The sequence below is a fragment of the Dermacentor variabilis genome, chromosome 1, assembly GCF_050947875.1.
Source record: "Dermacentor variabilis isolate Ectoservices chromosome 1, ASM5094787v1, whole genome shotgun sequence".
NCBI classification, from domain to species: domain Eukaryota; kingdom Metazoa; phylum Arthropoda; class Arachnida; order Ixodida; family Ixodidae; genus Dermacentor; species Dermacentor variabilis.
Window position 1 is genome coordinate 43,491,277 of NC_134568.1, and position 17,023 is coordinate 43,508,299.

General features: G+C 44.8%; 1 protein-coding gene across 2 annotated transcripts in view; it reads left to right on the forward strand.

Moving 5' to 3' along the window:
* Positions 1-17,023, forward strand: part of LOC142571007 (uncharacterized) — a 124,054-nt gene that overhangs the window by 14,648 nt on the left and 92,383 nt on the right. For both annotated transcript variants that reach the window (XM_075679310.1, XM_075679316.1), the window contains exons 2-3: positions 1,379-1,468; positions 1,589-1,732. In XM_075679310.1, coding sequence (XP_075535425.1) covers positions 1,439-1,468; positions 1,589-1,732 — 174 coding nt within the window. In that variant the 5' untranslated portion in view covers positions 1,379-1,438. The remainder of the gene's footprint in view (positions 1-1,378; positions 1,469-1,588; positions 1,733-17,023) is intronic.

A 17,023-nucleotide genomic window follows, 5' to 3' on the forward strand; every position in this document is an offset into this window, starting at 1 on the left:
TCTGCTCGCAGTACTAATTTTCTGATTTTCGGTTCAGTTAAGTAAAACATTATTCATCGAATTTTTAGAGGGTGCACTAGATGGTCAGGAGCTCGTAGGCCCCAGCGATCTATCTGCTCAGCCCGCTGGATGGGTGTCATTGTGCAAGAAGGTTCAGTTCATTTGTAACATTGCTGCAAATGAAATACATTCAAACTGGAACTCCTTTAGATGATTAAGAGATTCAACTCATGCACTTACAATCAATTTTCAAGCTCTTTCAGTTACAACGTTGATTAGTCAAATTTTCAAATTTACTTATTTTGTTTCTGGGGTAGAGTCATCTCAAAATATATGCCTGAATGGTAAAATATACCAGGGATATCACTGATTGATTGCATCTTCATATTTTAGGAACTGCGCAAACTTTTTCCAAAACTTCCATTGTATTTCAAATTGCATGCCAGGCTATTTCAAGCTCACAGTTAAAGAATTACTGCCTTAAAACTTTCTAGATATGTTGCAACAAAGCATGCTAGGTGAGGCTCTACATGCCGTGATTTTACTTGGACCTCAACATTATATAATCATTGGTGCACTACAAGTCAGTCATTTTTTTAACTTTGTAACAATTCCCACAAAGTGTTAAACATTTATTTCTCCTCAATGTGCTTTTATCAGGTAGTATACTCTCCTACAAGCACACTATGTGAAACTTTTTATTGTCGTACAATTTATATTTCCTGCTGTAAAAATTACTATTGACTGAATTTGGTACCCCTTTCTTGTGGCTGAAAACAAGTAAAATTGCAATAAAATTAATTAATTGAAGAAAGAATGAAAGATTAGTCTTCACGTAACATACTAAGATTTGCAATAGTCAGTAAGTACAAAAATTTTATAGGGAATATTCTGCATGTAGTAGCTCTGCTTGTGTGTGCAAAGTTCAGTCATGTCATGAAATTTTTTTGCATAAAGAAATCTCTCAAGGTTGTAGGTGAAATAGCATGTTTTTTCAGATGATATCGTGTTGATCGACAAATTTTAAACATCCGGAAATTGAGTTGAGATGAAATTACGCAGTTGGGGAGTATTTTAAATTACGGTAGTGAACATTATGTATGTGTTACAGCTATGTCTATTATGTTCTTCCGTGAAGCATGCACTGCGAAGTTATACAGCTCCATTTTCCCTGATATTCAATGAGTAGTATGTGTATTTTACAAGCATGCTTAGGTAGAACATAGTTTTCTGCATAAGGGAATGTGGTGCGTAGAGACAGCATGCACAGACAATGTGAGACCTTTTGCATAACTCTGCAAAGGTTGTGCAAATTCATTCCACAGTAAACGTTATTGTGGGACCTGAAAATACCTTGTGGTATATTTTTTAAGTGCAGACGCTTGCAAAGGACGACGTCATAGCAATCTGTCAACATTCAAGTAAAGCAGCTTCACCCATGGGAACATCGCAGGATCAAGATGAGCCAGTAAGTTGATGCACAGCTGTATGCAGCCATATTGCATGTTTCGTTTGATCATGCCTTTTTCATGACTGAGGTAGACACCACCAGTATTCCTCAAGTGAAGTATGCTTTTCTTATATTCAGGCAAGTGTTCCTCAGGCCCCAGTGGACACGGACATCTCTGAGGGCTTGTCTGATGTGCTAGCAGAGACTGCTGCTACATCTACTAGCCCATCCTTCACTGATTCACACATCGCTGATGATCCTTCCGAAATTCAACATGTCCCGGTATGTTTGATTGTGGTAATGATCATAGGGCTTGCTTAACAAACGTTTTCACATGTGTGTGCCTTTGTTCATTCATGTTCGGCTCTGCTTTGCAAAAATCTAGTGTTTCTCTGTAACATATATTTTGGGTTTCACCTTTAAAGTAACTATTGCCGTTTCGAAAATGCATATAAGACTTTGCCATACAGTTTTTTCTAAGATCGTTTCAGCAGATTTAAAAGACCTAATACCCATGCTAAGAATGAAGAGAAATATAGAATTGTTCAACCTGTCATCACCTACATTACAGCCCTTTTGTGGCACATGTGACAATCATACTGCACGAGTTGTGTGTTCACATGTCATTGCAAACACTGGGAAAAGCAAGGGCTAATGAATGAAAGCCATATATGCTTCATCATAACTTCATTTTAGTCAATCTAGGATCAGTAGAAGATAAGGAAAATAAAGCAATGTGCATCAAAGAAGTTTTATGAAAGATGAAAAGCTACTTGTGGTTTTTTCAGTAAAGTTGACATAAGTAAAACAAACACTTCTTGTTTGAATTATACTTCAGCCGTGTCCTCTCATTACACGCGTAAATAACACCCTTGCTAGGCTCCAACATTCACTACAGTAATCAAATTTATAACGTGCCAACTGTGCTGATAGCTTGATCAATATCATTTTTTGGGACATTAGATTAAAGGTAAAGTACTTAGCGACGGCCACTGATCTCCCTAACAGTGACTGCTTGCTAGTAATTATCGTGCTTAAATTTAAAATCAAGCCAATAGTCTGGCTTTTAGTCCTGGGTTTTAGCTTCAACTGTGCATCTGGTATTTTGTTTGCATGGTCAGCAAGATCAAGCTATGTTGCAATTAACAGTCCCTCATCATTGCACTTGATGTGTACTGTACAGTCTCCCAGTCGAAGGCCTACCAGCACGCTCAAGGGTGAAGCTTCTGCAGCGCTGCCTACACACAACCCAGTGACACTACGAACAACAATGCATATTATGATGAGGATAATACTTGACTACTACAACTTTTACATACTTGTTTCCTTAGGTAACAAGTGAAGTATCATTCATTTTCATGCCAAATGTTTAATAGCTGAAGCATAATAAAAGTCACTCAGTGAGCTGCACGTGGACACTAACACTTATCATCATGGCAACCATGTAATGAAAAGCTGAAACATATTCATATTCGCCCACAGCTGTATGAGTTTCGTCAGAGTTTGCATTAAACACCAATTGGCGACCAATAATATTTTTTCTAATTCTCTTTACCATTCAAATGACGCAATGAACTAGAACACGAACAGGTTCTTCACAATTTTCTATGCTCTTTATTTGTTCGATCGGTCATGATGAGCTGTGGTAGAGGCAGACAAAAGTGGTCTTTTGTCTGCATATTTTGCCCACTCAAACTAAAAGGCTGCTGTGAAGCATCCCCCGTTGAACTATGTTGCATTGGCCTTTCATGTTTCAGTTGTTTTGTACTTTTACCTTTCCTCCTGTGCCCAGATGGGCCTGAAGCATTTTGCAAATAAATAAATGAATAAAAAAATTAAGTGGCACTAGCAAGCTCGTGTGGATGGCAGTTTTATGCCCTCACAGTTTTTAAGTTGACGGAAGTGCAAACGGAAACCGTCGTGAGCAAGGTAATGACCTAAAATGTAGCAATATATTCTTCAGACCTTGCATAAAAATGTATGCCACGAGAATTCAGTACTTTGTTCTGAGTACGTGATTTGCGACATGTTGGTTGCTTCTGCACCTGTATTTTGTGCCTGTGATGTTTTACAGCTACAGCCAGCGGAAGACACGCCTGAAAAAGTATTTCTGAGGCATGAAGTCAGGCGCTATTCCCAAATGCATACTGCAACCAAGAAGATCAAGACTCTGTAGCAATCCCGTCGCCCGCTTTTGCAAACGGTTGCTCATGTCCAAGATGTCATACAAAATTTACCTGACAATCGCATTCTAGCAAATGAGAATATCACCACGCTGCAGAGCCTTGGTGGGGCAAAAAAAGTCTCGCTCATGCTTCAACTGACACGTAATTCTTGTGCAGCAGCGTCACCCGTTTACTCACCAAAGCTGACGCAGTTCAAGGGCCAATAAATCTAGAAAATGTTGGGAAGGTTGTACATCATTGGCCTATTATTCGCAACTACTCCAATTTTTTTATGTCTAAGCGCATGACATGCAGGCAGGTTTAAGGGCAGCTAATGTTTGATTGGAGAAGAGTTGAATTATAAAAGGTTGTTTCACAGGCAAACACCATGATGCGGGTTATCAGCCATGTTATATTACAGGGCTCGGGGTTAAATTAGACCGCCTGAGCTCTTTCAATTGGCAGCCAAACAGTTCACTGTCCTTTTTGAATGTTGTCACAATGTGCGGCCACTAAGGAGGGGATAGTGTCTGCAACGTCATGCAGAGGAGCAGGATCCTTTTTACTCAATTCTATTCCTTTTTTTATCATTCACTGTTTAGGACTGACTGGTCTCGGCAATAGCATAGGCAGGTCACTGCTTGGATCACTGAGAGTGCAAAAAGGAATACCATTGAATTAGAATCGTTACATTATCGAAAACATGACAGCATAGTTCAACAAGCACTGTGCCACCATGGCAGTCAGTAGACGTAGCTTCTGCACGCTGAACCAGGCTGGTGCCTCGTGTAGAGAAATACAAACCTCGTATTCATGTTCGCGATTTGCCGTGGCTGCATACAGACAAAGCATGGTTAGGCTGCATGAAGCTTTCGAACCTCTCATTGGCAACTAGCACTGTGGGTAAAATAAAGAGCGCGGGCTAGAGCCATCCTTCGACGAATAGATCCTTACGGGGCAGATGCATTCTTCGTTGACGCCGCCAAATATGGCAGCGAAGACAGGTTTGCAATCACGGTCGTTGACGCGCGCGGAACACTTATCAGCGCCGCATCAATCTACGCCAAACACGCGAACGAGGCGGAGGAAACCGCGATAGCCTTGGCTCTTCAAGCCGCAAAAGGCCCGGCGTCCATTTTCTCTGACTCGCGCACGGCGGTCAGAGCTTTCTCGTCCGCTCTAGTTTGTAAACACGCAGCCGACATCGTTAACAGATGCTTTCGTATTAATACGCCAGAAGAAACTGCAGGTCATACCATAGCATGGTTCCCGGCCCACATGGACGATGCAACTAACCGAGCGGGTTGCAACCCTAACGAGCGAGCCAACTGCCTGGCGCGTGAATTCACGAACCGCGCCAGAGCTAGCAGTCCGGCTCTCCCGCAGGATTGCCCCTTCAAAGATAAACTTACAACCTTTCACGAAATTACGTCACATTACAGACACAGCAGGAGAAAATTCCCTCCCCCCAGTCCGAAACTGAACAGGGCTCAGGCTGTTACTCTCAGGCTTTTACAGACGAGATCGTACCTCACCCCGAGAGCGCTTAGTTGGATTGACCCGAACTTTCCCCAGTCGTGCTCCAAATGCGGTCACGCGTGCTGCTCCTTCGACCACATGCTCTGGCTGTGCCCGTACAACGCGGGCTCCGACTTTCATAACAAGTCTAAGTGGGACGCCTTGCTGAAGAGCTCGGATTTCCCAAGCCAACTTCAGGCCGTCCAGAGGGCCCGCGACGTCGCGGAGAGTCACCATCTCCCTGTCCCGTCGTGGGCGGAGCCACCAACTTGATCGGGGAGCCTTCGGTTCCCCCCAATCAAGTTCCTCAGGACACTCTAATAAAGTTCTTGTCACTGTCACTGTCATCACGCAAAGAGTCAAAATTCCAAAACAACACATGGGCTCTAAGAGATGCCAGAGTGGTGGGCTGTGGATTAATTTTGACTGTCTGGAGGTTCCTCAACATCTAAACTCAAGTACACGACCGCATTTCCATTCTGCATTCGCAGTAATGCAACTTCATCTGAAATCAGACCCGCTACTTTGCACTCGCAAAAGCCCTACTACCACTGAGCCACCATGGCTTGTCATCTTATTTAGCTGCTGCGACTCGCAGCCCAAGTGAAACTGCGACAAAAGCTTCCTCGCGGGTAAATCAAGTTCGCGATGGTTCACACAATTAATTTCTATATCGATCAACTTCAGTTGTCCCACAAGATTTTATGTTAAGGCATTTTTTGAATGACTTTGTAAAGCGCATATATTGTTCAATAGCCTTGTATGCAGACATAGAACTTTTTTCGGAGAGAAATGCGATACCTTGTGCAAGCACTCGTTTGTTGTCTTGCTGAATGCTGTAGCTTGAATCACCTCATGCAAATTCTGCTAAAACAATTGTTCTGTTCAGCACTAAGCTAAACAGTAGGTGCCATGAAGGTAGGTTAGCTGGCCTACCTTTCACTAGAGGAAACTGCGATGATATGGGCATGCTGTAAATTCTCTCAACGCATTATGCGTGAGCTAAGTAAGCTCTGTAAGATGACCATGTATTTTTCAAAATTTGCTCCTGTAAGTCTTCTACCTCCCATTTGCGGAAATTTGCCTCTGTCACCTGGAATACTGTTGGTTTTACTACTTCCAAGATAATTTAATGTGCTCTTTGTTTACATGCTTTACAATAGCCTTTTATGATGCCAAATTCAGTGTAATTAACCACGAACATTTGGTGTATACCACGTAATGAGTGTTTGAAATACGGTCCGATATTCATTTATTTCAAGTTAACACATAATACATCCGTCACCTCTTAATTTTGTTGTGTGTTGGTTGAGCTTGAACAGTGCTAATTTTTTTTCGATGTCAGTGATATAACATGAGTTTTATACACTGTGCTTGAAGAAAAATGCATTGTATGTTAAACCTGATACATTTAGTTTGTGGGTCTGACCTCACATCAGTTTTTTTCAACTATGACTTTGTGAACTACCACCATCCTTTATTGCGATTTCTGCATATGTTTTGCCAATTTTTCTGACAAGCACCATCACCGAAGCCTCCGGCTATTAGTGAGTACAGTGCACATATACATATTACACAATTATAGCTCTGTAATGGAAACGTTGCATACAGTGCATTTGTAAGCAAAACTGCAGCTGCATGAAAAGATAGCTGATCCCACAGACCAGTTTCATGAAATGTGTCAATAGTACATGTGATATAGTTTACTTTGTATAGCATTATTATACAAATGTCCTGAGGCATACACGTATGCTGACTAATACCCCTGTCACACGGACACGGCTAAAGTCCTTTTAACTCCCTTCAACCAAGGACGTCTTTATCTCGAGTTTCTTAGCGTCGCGAATTTGGTCCGGGAATTATACTGATGAGCAGTACTCAAGTCCTGACAGAATGATAGAAGCGTAGAGTGCTCGGAAAGCCTTACGTCATCAGGGAAGGGAGACACTGGACACAAACCCAAGAATGGGCCGATGCTTAGATACAGTGCTGGTGACATATGCGGAAAAGTTGAGAGAAGAGCTAAATGTTACACCCAGAATGGGAAGGGCCCGAACCGTCTTTATAGAGGTGCCTCCGAGGAAGTAGGTTGGACGTGCAGCAGTTTTGTTGTGACTGATACGCGTGGCACCACTTCTTGCAGTGCTACTAAAATGTTTGTTATTGTAGGCCCAGTCGTTCACCTTTACGAAATGTATTTATTGCAAGCACACATGCTGTGCATCGGCATATTGTTGTTGTGGAAGTGTTAACATGTTCATCAAATTCATTCTGCGCAGATGCATTAGTAACTTAGTTTTGAGTAGATCTTTGTCCTGACTACAATTTATAGTATCGCAGCAAGAAACATTTTAGTAGAAGCTGAAGGGATTCCAGCAGTTTAAGCATATCGACTGCACTCACACAATGCACTCACACCAGCTACAGTTCCCATAAACAAAAAGTGAGATAAAAAATCAATTACACTTTCACTGACTCAGTACTTGCTGCTTCTGAAGCAGGCATCGAAGCAATCATGGTATACGCTGCAACATGCATAGGTCTTGCATGATGCAGGTCCTGCTATGCACTGCACACGGGGCACACTTTTCAAACATATTTCTTTTTGCAATGCTCAAGTATAAGGACACACTGAATCAAACATGACTGCGTTATCACATATGCTTCAGTGCGTCAGTGTTCTTGATTGCTACACGAGCGATTTATCTCCAACTAGCCCAAAAGATGGATGCACTTGAAAGAAGTGAGTGAAGGAGCACAGTGAACTTGTACTGAACTGGATTCACATGCCGAATAGAAGAGCGCAGTGTCAGCTGAAACAGGCGGCACGGCTGATAATGTAAGTACTTCCCATAGTTCGGCTACTAGTATCTTTCGTTTTCGGAAGTTATCTTTGCCACTGGAAACAGCTCAGAACTTGCCCGTTAAACTTGAGTCACCCGACACCACACGAAACACGCCGCGTTTGACCACCCCAAGTTCCACACGGTTCATTCACCACATCACACATCACACGACGTCAGGAGTGCCATGTTTTAAATCACTGCAGCCCCAAACGGACCTGAAAATTAATTTTCTTCGACAGAGTTTCTCAGCTGGGTTCCTTCATTCGCCAGTTACGAACTCGATGGCCGCGCTAGGCCTACACGTAACGTAAACAACATCGGCGATAGGCGAGTGCTGATTGTCCCGACTTCGGAGCACGCAAACATGTCTCCATTCGTTTTGAGCACAACAAAATACACATACAACAAGCACAGACGTTGCGGCAATCGTGATTCGGTTGTTTGTTTTAGCAGACGATCGTACCGAGCCCGGCGGAACCCAGTGGGCAGGTTGGATTAGTCGGCGTCGTTCGAAGTCACTTCGGATCCACGTCGCGCTACCATAAACCACGGTCGTCGGTCGGTCGGTCGGTCGTGTCGTTGTCGGCCTACTACTACAACACTGTCTTTCAGGAACACTGTCACGCGAGTCGTGCGTCCAAAGAACTCGGAAGATCGTTGGTGCCGGCGCCTTCGAACGGTCGGCCATCATAGGCATAGCAGCCGGAGGATTCGCAGCCTCCGATTGGTTGACGCCTGCGACGCATCGCAGCCTCTCATTGGTGCACGCTGGCGCAGCTTCGCCATGCGTCGGCGAACTTCTAGCATCGGCAGTAGACATAATCGCTGCGCGTCGTCAAGCTTAGCCTTGTACCCGAAAGACGCTTTTGACGCTTCTGCGCTGGCCGAAGCTTTCCGACGCGTGCCAGTGGTTGGGGCATTAGCGTTTCCGGTATTCCGGCATGCGCAGGCGGTTTGCCGGTTCAGCGGGGGCGTAAACGTGAGCGGCCAGATTGGTGGCGCCAGCTGGTAGCGCAAAGCTCAACCGCACAAACACATTGCTAATTACTATATTCTGCTTAGCTGCTGGTGTAAAGTTTCGACAGTGGCGTAATCGTGTTCACAATTACGCCGCTGACAAAAATTTGCACCAGTAGCGAAGCAGGATATAGTGGGTTACTGCAGTTTTAGCTCGGTGTTTGTCTGGTTGAACTCTACGCTACCAGGCGGCTTCACCGCTCTGGCCGCTCACATTTACGCCCCCGCAAATCCGGCAATCCGCCCAAACCGCTCCCGTTTACCAGAATGGACGTCCGCACGCCAAGTTTCATCCTAGACGCCAGCGCTCGTTTCTCCCCTGGCGGAACCATTTTACCTCCAACGGGTGTAGGTTTCCGCCGCCGGTTCCTTACACGATCGCGCCCGCGTTCAGTTCGAAACGTCTCGTTTGCGACGGCGCCTCCTCGGATGACCGGAAATTATTGTTCTGTTCTTAACTGTCACGACAGTAATGTAAACACGAAAGGGTTGATGCCACAAGTGAAAGTCTGCCGATTCACAAGAAAACGGTACGAAAAAAGCAGACGACAGACATGGATTACTGCGGTGCGCCGAACGAAGTAAACAACTGGCAAACGAAGCGAGCTCGTTCATTGATCACTCCTGAGTGTATGACGGTTTTTATATGTAATCCACACGAATTTAATAATTACTCGGTATATAACCCTTTTATTCTGATAAAAACTTTCAGTTGTTCGATAAGCGCTTGTCCTGTCGTCCTTCTCGTGTTTCGTTTGTGTGTGCGCTGCCCAAAAATGGGAACCACTTCTGTTGTATGCGCTAGCAGTGGCCAAAGTTCACGTGTGCCGAGAAATTGAATATGTGCACGATGCATTGAATATGACCGGAGTTCATTACTGCATCACTACTGCACCGATCGATCGAGTTACTGGACAATACACGCCCGCGTCTTGGTCGCGCCGGCATTGCTGAAGCAGAAATGATTACCAATACTTTCAACTTCCGTCTCTTGAGCGCTGTTAAAAAATGGCCAAGCTATTTACTTTGCTGCCTCTATTCTATATTGTAGGGGACGTACTAGTTAGAGTTGTGTGCGCATGTCGTACTTGTGCTTTGCAGCGATATATTTTGTTTATTTCCGCACAGTGTCGATGGAAGTCCGTTGTCGCCATCAGAGACAACACGGATTTGTAGCAAACATTTTGTGAGAAACTGCAAAAATGATTTTTATTCTTTACCAAGCGTTGTGCGACGACAAACTCTGAGCCTTCATTGGCGATAATGGAGTTCCACGAACCTCTTTTGACAGCATGCTTCGTTTGTTCTTTCGAAAGGCCGGGGTAGTGAGCGCGTGCACGTATATTTCTTCACTGTGTGTGCTACCGTAATAAGAAGCGACAAGACGCACCAAGATGTGCGCGCTACGTGCTCAGTCTTGATTTGACTCGAAAAGAAAACAAAGCATTCAACAATGATAACTGTCGGGGTCGAACACGATGAAATAAACGGATACGATTAAAGGAATCCTTTAGGTTAAGACAATGACCTGGAAGTGATTTTTCTCGACAATCATTCACTGCCCCAGACAGACCCTGCCCGCCGACATGACACGCTCCGAACTTCAGTTAGTATCTCGTCATGTCCCCAGCGGCAGCGATGACAGCGCTCATCCTGGAAGGCAGTGAAGTGTAGAGCGACTTGATCAGGGATGAATTCATTCGCAGCACGTCTCAGTCGCTCACGATGGTGGATTGAAGCCTATCCTCGGGCGACTGATAGAGCGGATGGTGCGCCAGCGATACTTTCAACGAGCCCCAGACATTTTAAATGTTGGCGCCCGGGGATTGAGGCGGCCATTCCAAGAGAGTGACGGCGCGCTCTCCCAGCAGTTCTTGCACAACACGAGCAGTGTGGCTCGGCGGCCTATCGTGTTAGAATATATAGTCACCTTCCAGGAACGGGCCGTCAAGAACGTATGGAATCAGTACGTCGTCTATGACTGCCCTGCACCTTTCAGCGATGAACTTCACGGTCAGGCATTGTGTCCAGCCTCCGTAGATCTAACGAGACACGCCGGCCTAGAAACGACAGGATGGTTGCTAATGCATTTTGATGGCTTGGATATGTTTGTCAGGATCCCCAAGGCAGCATCCTGTCTTCTATCGTCTTATTATGCTGGCATTCCCAAACAGTAAACTCCGTTCTGAAGGGACGCGCATCGTAACATGCGGTAGTGTTGCTTACGTTTAACATGTGTAACGTATCTCTCGTACGTATGTAAGCCGAGATACGCTATTCCAAACTGCCTGTTTAGAATAGCGTTTCACTGAACCCATATGGTTAGTATTCCCACAATCGCAAGAGTCAAAAGTGTGACCTATTCTTTTAGTTGTACGTTTTCACGACAGCAGAGTTGTAATTCACAGCGCCTGTCTCTAAGAAATACGCTATCAAGTATGGCCGAGGACGAAATGATTGCTAAGGATGGTATTCAGGAGGCGTTTATTACCATGAACTGCCAGCGCCTACACCACTGCAAAGGAGGGATGTTGGGTGGTGACTGTAATCGTTTGCTCGCCACATGACTAATCTACGCTGCAATTCAACTGGCTTCACCAACGCCTTCTTGTATTCTCTAGACCCTTAATTGGGATTTCGCCTGCCACCAGGCCCCTTCTCCTTTTTTCTCTTGATGTACCTCGCCCCTTTTGCAACGTGGTAAGATTTGCTTCACCCGGTGCTCGGTATGACATTTTCTTTGTTAGTTAACTAACGAAATTATTAATTCATCATCATCAGCCTAGTTACGCCCACTGCAGGGCAAAGGCCTCTCCCATACTTCTCCAACTACCCCGGCCATGTACTAATTGTGGCCATGTTGTCCCTGCAAACGTCTTAATGTCATCCGCCCACCTAACTTTCTGCCGCCCCCTGCTACGCATCCCTTCCCTTGGAATCCAGTCCGTAACCCTTAGTGACCATCGGTTATCTTCCCTCCTCATTACATGTCCGGCCCATGCCCATTTCTTTTTCTTGATTTCAACTAAGATGTCGTTTACCCGCGTTTGTTGCCTCACCCAATCTGCTCTTTTCTTATCCCTTAACGTCACACCCATCATTCTTCTTTCCATAGCTCGTTGCGTCATCCTCAATTTCAGCAGAACCCTTTTCGTAAGTCTCCAGGTTTGTGCCCCATATGTGAGTACTGGTAACACACAGCTGTTATACACTTTCCTTTTGAGGGATAGTGGCAACGTGCTGTTCATGATTTGAGAATGCCTCCCAAACGCACCCCAGCCCATTCTTATTCTTCTGGTTATTTCAGTCTCATGATCCGGATACGTGGTCACTACCTGCCCTGAGTAGATGTAGTCCCTTACTCCTTCCAGTGCTTCGCTACCTATCGTAAACTGCTGTTCTCTTCCGAGCCTGTTAAACATTACTTTAGTTTTCTGCAGATTAATTTTCAGACCCACCCTTCTGCTTTGCCTCTCCAGGTCAGTGAGCATGCATTGCAATTGGTCTCCTGAGTTACTAAGCAAGGCAATATCATCAGCGAATCGCAAGTTGCTAAGGTATTCTCCATCAACTTTTATCCCCAATTCTTCCCACTCCAGGCCTCTGAATACCTCCTGTAAACATGCTGTGAATAGCATTGGAGATATCGTATCTCCCTGTCTGACGCCTTTCTTTATAGGGATTTTGTTGCTTTCTTTGTGGAGGACTACGGTGGCTGTGGAGCCGCTATAGATATCTTCCAGTATCTTTACATATGGCTCATCTACACCCTGATTCCGTAATGCCTCCATGACTGCTGAGGTTTCGACTGAATCAAACGCTTTCTCGTAATCAATGAAAGCTATATATAAGGGTTGGTTATATTCTGCACATTTCTCTATCACTTGATTGATAGTGTGAATATGGTCTATTGTTGAGTAGCCTTTACGGAATCCTGCCTGGTCCTTTGGTTGACAGAAGTCTAAGGTGTTCCTGATTCTATTTGCGATTACCTTAGTAAATACTTTGTAGGCAACGGACAGTAAGCTGATCGGTCTATAATTTTTCAAGTCTTTGGCGTCCCCTTTCTTATGGATTAGGATTATGTTAGCGTTCTTCCAAGATTCCGGTACGCTCGAGGTTATGAGGCATTGCGTATACAGGGTGGCCAGTTTCTCTAGAACAATCTGACCACCATCCTTCAACAAATCTGCTGTTACCTGATCCTCCCCGGCTGCCTTCCCCCTTTGCATAGCTCCTAAGGCTTTCTTTACTTCTTGTGGCGTTACCTGTGGGATTTCGAATTCCTCTAGGCTATTCTCTCTTCCACTATCGTCGTGGGTGCCACTGGTACTGTATAAATCTCTATAGAACTCCTCAGCCACTTGAACTATCTCATCCATATTAGTAACGATATTGCCGGCTTTGTCTCTTAACGCACACATCTGATTCTTGCCTATTCCTAGTTTCTTCTTCACTGTTTTTAGGCTTCCTCCGTTCCTGAGAGCCTGTTCAATTCTATCCATATTATAGTTCCTGATGTCCGCTATCTTACGCTTGTTGATTAACTTAGAAAGTTCTGCCAGTTCTATTCTAGCTGTAGGGTTAGAGGCTTTCATACATTGGCGTTTCTTGATCAGATCTTTCGTCTCCTGCGATAGCTTACTGGTTTCCTGTCTAACGGAGTTACCACCGACTTCTATTGCGCACTCCTTAATGGTTCCCATGAGATCGTCGTTCATTGCTTCAACACTAAGGTCCTCTTCCTGAGTTAAAGCCGAATACCTGTTCTGTAGCTTGATCCGGAATTCCTCTAGTTTCCCTCTTACCGCTAATTCATTGATTGGCTTCTTGTGTACCAGTTTCTTCCGTTCCCTCCTCAAGTCTAGGCTAATTCGAGTTCTTACCATCCTATGGTCACTGCAGCGTACCTTGCCGAGCACGTCTACATCTTGTATGATGCCAGGGTTCGCGCAGAGTATGAAGTCGATTTCATTTCTAGTCTCACCATTCGGGCTCCTCCACGTCCACTTTCGACTAACCCGCTTGCGGAAAAAGGTGTTCATTATCCGCATATTATTCTGTTCTGCAAACTCTACTAATAATTCTCCTCTGCTATTCCTAGAGCCTATGCCATATTCCCCCACTGACTTGTCTCCAGCCTGCTTCTTGCCTACCCTGGCATTGAAGTCGCCCATCAGTATAGTGTATTTTGTTTTGACTTTACCCATCGCCGATTCCACGTCTTCATAAAAGCTTTCGACTTCCTGGTCATCATGACTGCATGTAGGGGCATAGACTTGTACCACCTTCAATTTGTACCTCTTATTAAGTTTCACAACAAGACCTGCCACCCTCTCGTTAATGCTATAGAATTCCTGTATGTTACCAGCTATTTCCTTATTAATCAGGAATCCGACTCCTAGTTCTCGCCTCTCCGCTAAGCCCCGGTAACACAGTACATGCCCGCTTTTTAGCACTGTATATGCTTCTTTTGTCCTCCTAACCTCACTGAGCCCTATTATATCCCATTTACTACCCTCTAATTCCTCCAATAATACTGCTAGACTCGCCTCACTAGATAGCGTTCTAACGTTAAACGTTGCCAGGTTCAGATTCCAATGGCGGCCTGTCCGGAGCCAGGTATTCTTAGCACCCTCTGCAGCGTTACAGATCTGACCGCCGCCGTGGTCAGTTGCTTCGCGGCTGCTGGGGACTGAGGGCCGGGGTTTGATTGTTGTATTCATATAGGAGGTTGTGGCCAAGTACTGCACCAGGGTGGCCAATCCTGCTCTGGTGAGAGAGTGCGTTACCGGTTCTGGTCACCGGGATCAGGCCGCACTCCAGGCCTGTTTGTGCAATTTCTCAACACACGGTTTCTTTTTTCTTTTTTTGTATTTCCCGGAGGAGAATTGCGCGGCACCGGGATTTGAATCACGGTCCCCTTGCACTGGAGACGGATACTCTACCGTCCCCGCAGGAGTTAAATTAAAATTTGAATTATGGTGTTTTGCGTGACAAAAACCACTTTCTGATTATGCACGCCGTAGTGGAGGACTCCGAAAATTTCGACCACCTGGGGTTCTTTAACGTGCACCTAATTCTAAGTACACGGGTGTTTTCGCATTTCGCCCCCATCGAAATGCGGCCGCCGTGGCCGGGGTCCGATCCCGCGACCTCGTGCTCAGCAGTCTAACACCATGACCACTGAGCAACCACGGCGGGTCCAAATTATTAATTAATCACTACTAATTGATTAAAAAAAATTATTAATTAATCACTACTAATTATGTAATTATTAATTAGTTACTCAATTTTTTATTTAGTCATTAATTTATTGCTGCAGAAAATAGCGCCTCTTCATCTCTGTAATCACCTTCTCCCTCAGGGGGACTGTGTCTATATTTGTGGCAACGCAGCTATAAACCTAGGCCTAAGTTTTCCACAGAGAAAAGGGAATTATGATCTTTAATGAAAATACGAATAATTACATGGTGTCAATTTATCAGCAAGTCATACCCATAGTCAAACCATGTAAATACCTATGCGTATGTACAGAGTGTCCCACGTAACTTGGGCCACACATTGAAAATATGTAAATGCATATGTATTTGTGAATACTTCCCCGCTTCTATGTAGCACCGATTATTACATTATTTCAATTACTAATTATGATTCCGAATTGTATTGGAGACATCAGAGTCGTATGCAACCATCAACAGCAGCGATAATGAGAAGTCACTGCTAAAAATGACGGCTGAAGACTCAGGCCGCAATACTCTACCCATAAAACCTTCTCCGTTGAGCAGCAAGTGTTCGGTGCAGTCTAATCACAGTTTCTTCAAGTATCTTTCTATCAAACGCAATTAAAGTTATCGACCTATTCCAGTGACTTACCGGACATGCTTGTGTTATTTCAACAGACAAAAATGCTTACATTTTCAAATTGAGTGCGCACAATAATAGCGCGGAAACGGCGCAAATTATTCCAAAAAACCGAACACAAGGACGAAGGAGAGAGCGAGAAGGAACGTAAGACAACGTAGTTGCATTGCACCAGCCGGTTTGTGCTACTGAAACTGGGTGGCGCCACCGGCGAGCCGCGCGCTCAGAAATATCCGTTGCCTTGGGCGCGAAAACGAAAGTGCCATTGTTCCGTCACGAAAGCGCAGCCAGTGGCGTATGCCAAACCCCGTTTGTAGAACGCTGTGCGCGGTCGGGCAACGATGAACATTCTTCTGCGCAATGTGGAATTGCACGAAACCATGCTCGAAACATGAAAAGCAATGGAAGAGGCACAGAATGTTTCGAAATCTTGGCTATGCTCGTACGCATTGAAAGAGTGCACGTGCAGGTATATTTCGCGCCAGAAACTTGCTTCGGGCCAAAGCCAAATTAAAGTGGTGGTTTTATTTTTCATTGGAGTCTATATGTGCTGTAAAAACAGGTTCGTGGCAAAAAGTACAGACGAAATAAACAAACCGGGGAGCGACTCCCCTGTAGGGAAAAGGCAAAACCAATGCGTTCAGGGAAGTAAATGTACTACTTCTATATAAGCCGAATTGGCAGTCTTTACTATATAATAATAATCATAATAGTCCACGCTCAATGTTCTTTCAGATTTATCTGAATGATGCGTAAGCATTTCGTAGTACTGAGGTGGTGTTTCGTGGAAGTATGCTGGTGTGTTTCGTATAATTGCGAGAGCGACGGCGAACGAACCGTGAAATGGAGAAGCGTGTGGAAGAAATGGAGAAGTGAGACCTGCACGAGAGAACGTAGAAGAGGTGAGTAGAAGCGACAGTCACTGGTGTAATAGATAGCCCGCAGCGGATGTGGACGCTGGATGAAATATGACCGGGAGATGTAGCAAATGAAGGAAATTTGTGCAATATTTATTAGGCACACTGCACCATTATGAACACTGTTCAACATTGCTCGGGCGGCGGCTACGTCTGGCGCGGCGGCGCGGCCCGTATCTTGGAAGCAATTTACGAAAGCGGCGGAGTGCGGCATGTGGTCACAGCTCCGTTGTGTTCTCGCCGCTT